General features: G+C 34.9%; 1 protein-coding gene across 1 annotated transcript; it reads left to right on the forward strand.

Annotated features, from left to right (window-relative positions):
• The first annotated feature begins 2,246 nt into the window (after positions 1–2,246).
• On the forward strand, positions 2,247–6,390 carry LOC145012223 (putative cyclic nucleotide-gated ion channel 5). The gene is made up of 7 exons (XM_078971020.1): positions 2,247–2,421; positions 2,976–3,633; positions 3,751–3,963; positions 4,194–4,495; positions 4,574–4,685; positions 5,233–5,469; positions 5,539–6,390. The coding sequence occupies exons 2-7, from the start codon at positions 2,992–2,994 to the stop codon at positions 6,235–6,237; spliced, it is 2,205 nt and encodes a 734-aa protein (XP_078827146.1). The 5' UTR covers positions 2,247–2,421; positions 2,976–2,991; the 3' UTR covers positions 6,238–6,390.
• Positions 6,391–12,391: the final 6,001 nt, after the last annotated feature.

Consider the following 12,391-nt stretch of genomic DNA (forward strand, 5'->3'; position numbering starts at 1 on the left):
TGAGAATCCTGGATTTTAACTGAACAGTTATGGAGTTTTAAATATTAAACTTAATAAATGAGATTTTTGGGAAATACATTATGAGAATTATGTGATTTTAAATGAAAATTCTGTTTTGAGAATTTAGGTCGTTATATATATATATATATATATATATATATATATATATATATATATATATATATATATTCAACATTTAATCGTCATTTTAACAGAAATTGTCAAACACTAAAAACAAATTATTAACTTATTGTGTTTTGATATCGGACAAATTGTCACAAACACTCTTTATAAATCTCTGTTTTCACACCGGAAAAACCAATAAACACTTTTATAAATAAACATAAAGTGTATTAAATAAACAATTCAAAACACCCCTTAATTTTAAAAATTATCGTTTATGAAAATACCCGATATATATAGCATGTATTTCTTTTGTAAGTTTTTTTTTCTACAACAATAAATCCATAACATGCATCTTCTTTTATAAAATTTCCTTTTGTTTAAACATTAAAATTTACTTTTAAAACTACAAAACAAGTTTTTTCTACCATATTTTACATAAAGTAAGTTAATTCAATTATAATCTTATCATATTTCTTTTTGAAAATTATATAGATGGTTATCATTCAATTAGTTTTAAACAATATTGTAAAAATTTTGATCAGTCTCCAATTAATCTTCGATTAGTTTTTAAGTACTATTCGATCGACTAAAAAGTGTCTAGCATGAGTCTATACCTAGACAACGAGTGGAGATATAGAAATCAATAAATTTAAACATTTTATAGAAGTTCTATCTTAATATAAACTATTTAAAAATGATTAGTGTTGTATTAATCATATTAACATATTTTGTTATGATATTATGGTATTTACTAAATTTGTTATAATATTAGTCATATTTAAGTTTTTAAATGTAACAAAATTACAATTTATGATCAAGGCGTTTTAATTAATTAGAAAAATATAATTCAACACATATTGATTGAAGGCAAACGGGCAACAAGCTGCGCCGCTAGCCCTTTCTGGATGGCCAAATCAATTCTTTTGAAAACAACATTTGTGGATCTAGGAGATATGACATTAGAATGCATGACCCGTTGGATTCTGTTGAGGAACTTCACTGCCTCTGGTGCGAGAAAACCAAATGTATCGAATACAAAAGGTACAAACACATGTCGATTTTCTATACATGCATTCTCGTGCCTTACCACTTTGCACGCAGCGACTTTCAAAGTGGCATGCCCTGCTGTGAAACCCCCGCTCCCCAAACCAACGAGAGGAGAGACCCGTGTAAGATCCTCGCACGCATACTTCCCTCGTATCCATCCAAAGACCAAAATGTCAGCCGATCTAAGTGTGGACCTTCCATCCTGTGGGTCCGTCAAAAAGTTCATTGATGCTTCTTTCTTCGCAGAAATAACAGCACACCGACAAGCATCAAAGAGAACATCCCGAACCACATCATGTCTGTACTTAAAACTAGGGAGCTCTCCATAATGAACCGCATGTTCCCCAAATGTATTCAAACATGCCTTGCGGCAAACTGGGTATATCTCGTCAATTGGGAATAGGGGAATCATGAGGCGGTAACGAAGGATAGTTCAGTACTCCACAGGAGACATATGTTGGCCAAGACCATCAATAGGGATAGTAGAAAATTCTGAGCATGAGGTGCTTGCGGACACTCAAAGACTGCTTTCTATCTGACAGTCATGTTGAAGTCAACTTTCATATCTTTGACAACTTTGCTAAAAAGGACACATGCCAATTCTTTTTAGAATTTTTTTTTTTTTTTTTTTTTTGGGGGGGGGGGGGGGGGGGGGGGGAAGTGTCCTTATTAGTGAAACCGCTATAGTCAAATCCTGGAATCGTATCACGAAGACGAGTCATAGCACATAGGTAATCCGAATCCATACCACATACGCCACTGTCACGTAAGATGTGGTCTTGTAATGTCCAAGATTAGACTATCGAGGCTACATATGCGTAGGAGGAAACATCATATGCCGAGTACAAACCCAAACCATCGAAACGAATAGGTAAGAAAGTCAGCCGCCACTCTCACGTATTAGACCGACTCATCCATGATCATTAATCAATCGATTTAGTAGCATCTAACGGATTTTATAACTCTAATATTTATGTTTATGTTTTACCAGGTCAATAATGTAATATTATAAAAAAACGAGGGCTTCTCCTGACCTTTTGCAGAACTTTTGTCTATAACACAGTATTCTTTGTATTTATTTTTTAATCCAGAAAGAAACTTCTTTGACGATTTCTCTGCGTTTTTCATCTCTCTCCTATTTTCTGTCGCCATTTTCGTCCCTTTGTCTGAAAGCTTTTCTCTAAATTGTCTCCGAATTTCACTCCTCCGATGATGCTTTAGCCCGGTTGAGCTCTCTATCTGTTCACTGTAAGTCAAGTGTTTAGTTTCTTCCAATTTTTTCGTTTTTCATCATATGTCTATGCATGCGATTGATGACGATTGTATTTGACTTTAATAGTTCGACTTTGCTAGGTAAGTTTTGAAACTTGCTTGTTCATTTCTGTTGTTTTTGAAGTCAATTTACATGAAATTAGTGAAACATAGTAATCACAGGCGAATTAATCGGGTGTCTTTAATGAATGAGTTCTGATCGTGAATAGGCTTTGGATCTCCTAGGTTTTTTATCCGTTTGGTAATGAATAACAATAAATGTGACAATTAAATGATTAAAAGTCAATTTTGAGCATCAATTTCACTAGAATAGGAATTTCACCCTAATGTATAAACACATCTTTGTGTACGAGAGCTACGAAAATCTGAAACTAGTGAGAACTGTTCCAAAATTGAATAGAGAAATTCATCAGTATACTGGCGATTTGGTAGGTAATAACAGAAACCGAAGAAAAAGGTTTTGCAGAAAATATAATCTAGGGTTTTGAGAAGTGTAATGAGGATTTATCAATCTTATCTGTTCATGGCAGCTGGAATTTGTGCAACATGTTTGACAGTGGATCAAAGTCCCAATATGTTGGTGGCCAGAGAGAGAAGTTCAAGAGGCTAGATGATTTGGATTCAAGAACATCATCACCTGCTTCTTCAGTTGCAATGAACAAATGTGGATTTGAAATAAGCCGACCGAAACACACACGCGCAACAGCTGCTCCCACAAGATCTTTCAAAAATGGAATCAGAAAAGGATCAGAAGGACTTAAATCAATCGGTAGATCACTCGGATTTGGTGTTTCTCATGCTGTGTTCCCTGAAGATCTTAAAGTCTCTGAAAAAAAGATCCTTGATCCTCAAGCCAAATTCCTTCTGATGTGGAACAAATTCTTTGTTGTCTCCTGTATTATTGCTGTGTCCATAGACCCACTCTTCTTCTACCTTCCTGTTTTTGATCAAACCAAAACTTGCCTTGGTATAGATCGAAAGCTAGCCATTATTGCTACAACTCTAAGAACAGTTGTTGATGCATTTTATCTTATTCACATGGCTCTTGAATTCAGAACTGCTTACATTGCCCCATCATCTCGTGTTTTTGGACGTGGTGAACTTGTAATTGATCCTGCTCAAATTGCCAAAAGATACTTGAAATGGTATTTCATCATTGATTTCCTTTCCATTCTTCCCCTCCCACAGGTCAGAATTAATTTATTTTAATTTTTATATATATATATATATATATATATATATATATATATATATATATATATGAATCTATTTTTGTTAACTCAACATTATTTTATAATGTCACAGATTGTTATCTGGAGATATTTGCAGAGGCAAAGAGGTTCAGATGTAATGGCTACAAAAGAAGCGTTACTTTATATTGTGTTGATTCAATATATCCCAAGATTTGCTCGATTCATTCCTTTGACTTCAGAACTTAAAAGGACAGCTGGCGTTCTTGCAGAAACTGCTTGGGCTGGAGCAGCCTATTATTTGTTGCTCTACATGCTTGCCAGTCATGTAAGCATAAAGTGTTTGTATACTTGTATACATAACATAAGGCCTGTTTCTTTTCCAAGACTAAATGACCATTTTACCCTTCCATTCCAACAAACATTTTTCACAATATTAAGTGAAAAGGAAACAACCATGTATAGCTGTCCAGATGTAGTAAGTAGTCCAGATGTAGTAAGTAGACGTAGATCCATATTTAGTTATTTACATTGTTTGTTGATTTGGTTTTGTTACAGATAGTAGGGGCATTTTGGTATATGTTATCTGCAGAGCGTGTTGACACATGCTGGCAGAAAGCTTGCAAAGCAAGTCAACATAATAAGGATTTAATATACTGTGGAAATGAAGACATGCGTGGATACGACAGCTGGATCAGTAACAGCACCAATATTTTAAAAGAGGCTTGTTCGCCAGATGGCGATGATCCGCCTTTTGATTTTGGGATTTTTAACCAGGCTTTGTCTTCGGGAATTGTCTCCTCTACAAAATTTGTTCAAAAATACTGCTACTGCTTGTGGTGGGGCCTACAGAATTTAAGGTAACATAACATTAACTCCCCATTTGTATGTGTTATGTTAACAAGACTTTATGATTTTTTTTTTTTTTTGTATGTCAGCACTTTAGGTCAGGGGCTTCAAACAAGCACTTATCCTGGAGAGACTATATTTTCAATTGCATTAGCCATAGCTGGGCTCATTCTATTTGCTTTGTTGATTGGCAACATGCAGGTTATGTCATAACTTCCTCTACATTCTACCCCCAAATATGCAATAACATATTCGGCTTCTCATTATAGCATTGTAATTTCGCCTTTTCTTATTACAACGTTGTGCTTTTAAATTATTCTTAGTTTGGGAATTGTATTTTAAAAAATTCACCCATTATAGCAATGGGTAGCCTGCTGATTTGAATTATGATGACATTTCACAAGTTCACATGATGTAATGTCATGTCATTCTCCACATAGGACATCCTATGTGGACAATGACATAACATAAAATTCTCTCAACTTGTGCCATGTCATCATAATTCAAATCAAGCAGGCTACCCATTGCTATGATGGGTGAATTTTTTAAAATACAATCCCCTAACAAAGAATAATTTATAAGTACAACGTTGTAATAAGAAAAGCAAAAGTACAATGCTACAATGAAAAAAAATGGAAAGTAGAATAATTTATAAATCACACAAATAGATAATTTGTGTGATTTATATATAGATTTATGTGTGGGAAAAACAAAAAGATTGAAATTTGGTATGGGTATGATATGGCAGACTTATCTTCAATCTCTTACAATCCGTCTTGAAGAGATGAGGATCAAGAGGCGTGATTCAGAGCAGTGGATGCATCATCGATTGCTTCCAGATGATTTGCAGGAGCGTGTCAGACGATATGATCAATACAAATGGTTAGAAACTCGTGGTGTAGATGAAGAGAATTTGGTTCAAACTTTACCAAAGGATTTGAGAAGAGACATAAAGCGTCATCTTTGTCTTGCTTTGGTCAAAAGGGTAATTTTCTGTTTCTCACTATATACATATGGAATGGAATTATGGAATCGATCGCCATTTTTTTTTCAGGTTCCTCTGTTTGAGAACATGGATGAGAGGCTTCTAGACGCGATTTGCGAGCGTCTAAAACCCTGTTTATACACCGACAGCAGTTACATAGTCCGAGAAGGCGACCCGGTCGACGAAATGCTCTTCATCATACGAGGCCGCCTCGAGAGTGTCACCACCGACGGCGGCAGAAGCGGGTTTTTCAACCGGAGTTTATTAAAAGAAGGAGATTTCTGCGGCGAGGAGCTTCTCACATGGGCACTCGACCCTAAATCCGGCGCGAATCTTCCCTCCTCCACCAGAACCGTAAAGGCGTTAAGAGAGGTAGAAGCTTTTGCACTACCCGCCGACGAACTGAAATTTGTCGCGAGTCAGTTCCGGCGACTTCACAGTCGGCAGGTACAGCATACTTTCCGATTTTATTCCCAGCAGTGGCGGACGTGGGCGGCGTGCTTTATTCAGGCGGCATGGCGGAGGTATTCGAAGAGGAAGATTTTGGAGCAGCGGCGGAAGGAGGAGGAAGAGGAGGCAGAATTGGTGGCGCGTAACAGTGCCGTTACCGGTACGTCGTCGTATAGCCTTGGGGCGACGTTCTTGGCTTCGAAATTTGCGGCAAATGCGCTTCGTGGGGTTCAACGGAATCGGAATTTGAAGACTGCGAGGGAATTGGTGAAATTGCAAAAGCCTCCGGAACCGGATTTTACCGCTGATGCTGATTAGTTTTGTTTTGTTTGTATTTATGATTGTTGAATATAATTTAATTATATTACCTTATAATACTTCGTTTCAAATTTTTAAATGTCTTGTTGTAAGGGAAAGCTTGCTGTAAAAACGATTGTAATTGTGATGATAAAAAATAACTTATTTGTATCACTATAATTCTTGTAACAAGAGTCAACAAATCACATTTGACGCCGTGTATTTAGTTATTTATTTATTTTTTAGTTAAAGCCATTATTGTAAACTGCTTCACTATTTTGCAATGGAATTTATGTAGGGTATCGAATAATTAGGGATTAGTATAGCTGAGTACCCGCTTCATTTGGTGAGAACCGGAACTGGAAGAGATGGTTCTTAGAAAGTTAGAACACGAACTGGTCTAGATAGATCTTAAATTTTTGGAACGAATCTCGAAACCGACGGTTCTGGTTCCAAGAACAGGTAATCCGATTACATCAACTTTATTAAATTTTTTCAATTAAACCGTAATTAAGTTTGGTTGAAATCGAATCAATTCGGATCAAAAGACGGACAAAATTAGACCAATATATTTTATATCAGTCTAAAATAACACGCATATATATATATATATATATATATATATATATATATATATATATATATATATATATATATATATATATATATATATATGCGTGTTATACACACACACACCAGTAGCGGTTCCGAAAAAATGAGAACCGGAACCGGAACTAGCTTAGCGGTTCCGGAACTAGCAGTTCCGATGTGGTTTCGGTTTTGAAAACGGATACCCAGTTTCGATGCTTATCCCTACGTATAAAAGCACCTTTATATATTTGATTATTGTACGGATTTGATCTTGTTTTTTTGTTATTGTCATCAAAACACATAAATTTTAACTTTTTGGTTTTAATTGGTTCTCAATTTTTTTCAGCTTTTAGACCATTAAAATCTAATTTGACAAGTTAAAATGGAGAATGGTGTTATTTATTTAGGTTGGGAAATCGGGGTGAGTACATAGGGATTTCAATCACACAATGTTATATATATATATATATATATATATATATATATATATATATATATATATATGTATGTATGTATGTATGTATGTATGTATGTATGCATGTATGTATGTATGTATGTATGTATGTAATGTAACGTAGTTTCGTAGTGATACCTGCGATACAAATAAACTGAGTGGGTCAGGTTGGGAAATCGGGTGAGTACATAGGGATTTCAATCTCACAATGTTATATATATATATATATATATATATATATATATATATATATATATATATATATATATATATATATATAGGAATTCACAATATATACAATTTCACTTCATATAAGTAATTTTACCCCACCCCGTCGATCCTCACAACGATTCAATCTATACTCTCGGATCTAAAATTAACAGTTTTACATAATCCATACTTCTGAATCAGGTATGTCTAATCTATGCCCTCGGATCAACGACAAATGACTGTGCCCGCTTCATACTCTCAAAATGATTATGTCTAATCCATGCTCTCAGATTAACGACAAATGACTATGCCTTATCCATACTCTCGGACTAGGATGAATGATTATGTCTAGTCCATGCTCTCAAAGCAACGATAAATTTTAAAGTTCTACCATTCTATAACTCACTCCTATTCATAAAAAGATACTACATAATATTCATCTTAATTAATTTAGGTTTACTCTATATCCTAAATCATCATATATTGTCGGATATGCTCCCAATATGTATTTCAAGCAATATCAAATATTTCACACATAAACATATATTTAATATTTTAATTAGTACTTGTATTAAAATCTTGTTCATGAAATGGACTATGCACTCACTTGTTAAGGTGACGACTCCAAACTCGGGCAACGCTTCGCTTCTAACAATTTTATTTTCCTTCGACGAAACCTAGTATCATTATCACTAGATTTTAGTCTAATATTTATTGCGACTAATTATTAACTCAAGGTCTACGAGCTATATTGTTTTATAAGTGTTAAACAATATTTTTTAACTACTGTGTACAGGCATGGGCCAGACATGCAAACCTGATGGCATGACCATTTTGGCATTTAAGCTGTTCTAAAATCCAACAACTCTATGCGGCCCTTTAAACCAGATTTTCCGTACCGCGAGTAGTTAAAATGTATTATAATAACACTTGTATAATTTATAATACTCAACACATATATTGTTTATAGGTTCGTAATAACAATAATGAACTTTAATATAAGTTATAATTAAAGTAGCGTAAACATATCACTTACAATAGAGTTTAGCGAGGAATCGGGCTTTATGCGTGCAAAACTTCTGAGTGGAAATCTCTTCTTCTCAAGGCTTTCCAACGCTCTGGGACTCGTTTCTAACACCTAGGAGGTGCTAGGGAAAAGGCTTAGAAGGTTTGGGGGTGTGTGGGAGAGAATGGGTTAGAAGGTGTGAAGAAATGAAGTGATTTGTGCCTATATTTATAGGCTGAGGAATGGTCGTACGTTGGGCGCACTCCAACATTATGCTAGGCATAATGTGGCCATGTGTCATTATTTGATGGCAAGGCGTAGGGAGGAAGCAGTAGCTCAGATCGCGCCATGTGTCACTCACTGGTTACTCTACAAACTAATTATCTTCTAAAATCGGTAACTTTCGCATATGAGCTTCGTTTTTTACATTATTTATATCCACACGTAGGCATCGATGGGATCTACAACTTTGGTTTAGACTCCGTCGGCTAATTTTGACTTTATTTTTGAAGTTATATTTTAACATACTTAGAAATCCGTTAAAAATTCATAATTTTGTCATCTGACGTCCGATTTCGAGTGTCTTTATATCGTTGAGCTCATATTAATGGGATCTTCAATTCTCATTTAGGTTTTGTCGGCTAAAAATCGACCGATCTAAAATTCGATTTCCGGGTTACGCAAAGCTATGCTAAATCTTAGAAAAATCATAACTTCCTCATACGAAGTTAGATTTGACGTTCTTTTATGTATGTTCTCGGTTTAACATATATTACGACTTTCGTTTAGATTCCTAAGGCTAAAAAGTAATTTATCAAAAATTCACTTTTTACGTTATGGGGTGCCGTATCGATTTAGCCGTAAAACTTCGACGAGTCATAGCTTATTCGTTATAACCCTTGTGACAAATACTATAACTTGGTTAAAGTTATTTATTCTAAATAATCTTGTATCAAAAGTCATCTTTAACGCTTACTGTCTTTACAATGACTAGCCCTGATTTGCGAGCGTTACAACTGATATGTTACATAGTTTGGTAGAACACGCACACACACACACACACACACACATATATATATATATATATATATATATATATATATATATATATATATATATATATATATATATATATATATATATATATATATATATATATATGGGAACACTGCGATTTGGGAGACAATAAGGTTATATTAGGGATAGCACAACTGACACAGGACAAAAAAATACTATTTTTCTGTTGGGTTTTGAGCATTCTAACACTCCTAAGTGTACATGCAACCCTAAATACCTTGGATCTATGTTTTCTCTATTATACATGCAAATAAGAATATCCAAGGTATTATCCTAATCTAGCATACAAAACAATGAGTGTAACAAGATAGAATACATACCTCTTTGATGTAGAAAGTCTTCATGAAGCTTGAGTGCCTAGCCCCAATAGTGTGGAAGCCTCAAATGGAATCACAATCATCAAAACACTTAGAATAACTTGAGAGAGTTCTACACTTCATGAAATCGGCTAGCCCTTTTGTTACTCTCACTAGTGGCCGATTTTGTCAAGAATAATATCTTTATATAGTGTTACAATTAGGGTAAATCCTTAATTGTCATGGCTTTCCATTTCCTTGGATCCATGGGTTCAAATACACCATGGAGCATCCATGGACCATCCTATGGGTTTTAGCCCAACTTGATTATCCATGGAGCATTAGCCCACTATATAAGTATGGATGATTTACACAATCAACCCATATATTTAATTAGTCTTCTTTTGATCACTTAATTAATCCTAGATTAACTCTTGATCAATACTAATTAAATAATCTTATTATTCTTATTATTAATACACTAGAACTTATAATATATTAATAACCATAAGTGTCTTATTTCTCTCATTATAGTATATCCAAGTGCATGATGGTATGCAACCCAAATGGACCATGCCGGGTCGGATCAAGTCTTACCAATTATAGTTATGGACTTAGACATTAATCCAACAGTCTACCACTTGGATAAGTCTAAAACTATTATTGCGTATGACTTCAGGAACCAACTGGCAATCGTAGCTCTCAAAAGCTTCTGTCGAACTCTGACCTTGTAGATGAACTCTGATCTTGTCAATGACTTGTCCATTAGATAAGGGATCATATAATCCTCTGTTCTCATGATATCAGCCGGACAAATACATGGAACAACGTCATACTTATTATCAAGCTGTTTGTTTCCCGATTTTCGATTTGTTTGACAAAGAACTTAATCGAACACATCAATTCAGTTCTGACCGGCCGGTACATATGTCACAACAAAATCATCGAGGGGCCCAAATATCGCTTCTATTTCTAGAAGGAACAGATAAACTTCGACTCATATACTTGTTCTACTACTTGTTGAATTGTACACAAATGCACGTTTTATAACATCAAGTTACCGATGCGTTTATGTGCAATCAATGCACAACCAACTCATAGGTAACAACTCACATCTCTAGGTTTGAAGATTTATATGATATTACCGTTTCACGATCACCCGAGATAAATTCCATGAAGTGATACAAGTGAGCGTGGGTTTATTCCAATACTCATAACTTATGAGCACTCATGAATGTTGTAGCAACCATTGCCATGACTAAACCCATTTAGCCATCTACAAACCCGATTCATGACAGTCTTGATTCATACCTACTTCCAACATATGAACGACTGTGGAGTGTTTAAATAACCTAGTCATTTTGTTGGATATTATTCCTTTTATATATCAGCTCAGATACCGATTTGTTGGAAATATAACAATCTGATCACCACAACAAAAGGCTCGGTTACCAGTTACTGTGTGACAGATATATCAGTTTAATATATAAGATATATATATATATATATATATATATATATATATATATATATATATATATATATATATAAAGAATAATAATTGCGGAATAAGTATAAATATGAAAGCTATAAATGACTGAAAGCTATAATAATATAAATGACCGTATTTAAATGACGTAAAGCTATAAATAATATAAATGACTGTATTTAAATGACGTAAAGCTATAAATAATATAAATGACTGTATTTAAATGACATAAAGCTATAATAAAGTATATAAATATATAAATATATATCAAGTAGGTTCGTCAATAAATTGACTGAACTGGACTTATGGAGCGACTGGTCGATATTTGTTCTTTGAATGGACTGGTCGATATTGGGACTCTTGGAGCGACTGGTCGATATTTGTTCAAAGATCAATCCGGCATTGGATAAGTAACAAAAAGTTCATTTAAAGCTCGATTTTATGTAAAACAAGTGTTTACAAAAGGGTACAAAATACATGGGTTTATGTATTTGTAGTTGAAGTATTTTTGGGTAAAAACATGCACACGGGTCGTGTAAGATAAGGCACAAGTGACACGGGTCGTGTAGGAGGGTTTTGGAGGGTTTTCTTGAAGAATGATGCTGACACGGGGCGTGTTGATTTAGCCTTGCTGAACACGGGGCGTGTTCATGATGCTGATGCTGACACGGGGCGTGTTGATTTAGCCTTGCTGAACACGGGGCGTGTTGAGGTTCAGAAGTATGAAGAAGGCAATCAGAGGGCAACACGGGGCGTGTTGATTTTTCCTTGGTTTTTAACACGGGGCGTGTTCGTGTCAGAGTCAATTTCGGGATTTTTGTGATTTGAAGGTAAGTTTTGTTTGTGATGTTTTGGCTAGGGTAATGGTGTTATGGTGTTTTTAGGATGTTTTCAAGGTTGTTTAGAGGTTGGAAGGAGGTTTATATAAGGTGCTAAAGGTGGTGAAATTTCTCATGAAGATGATGATGAATAGTGATGGGTTTTGTGGTTGATCTTGATGCAGAAGGTTTTGGGTTGTTTCATGGTTGTGTTTTGGTGTTTTGATGTAAGGA

This window comes from Lactuca saligna, chromosome 8, assembly GCF_052625555.1.
Source record: "Lactuca saligna cultivar CGN05327 chromosome 8, ASM5262555v1, whole genome shotgun sequence".
NCBI classification, from domain to species: Eukaryota; Viridiplantae; Streptophyta; class Magnoliopsida; order Asterales; family Asteraceae; genus Lactuca; species Lactuca saligna.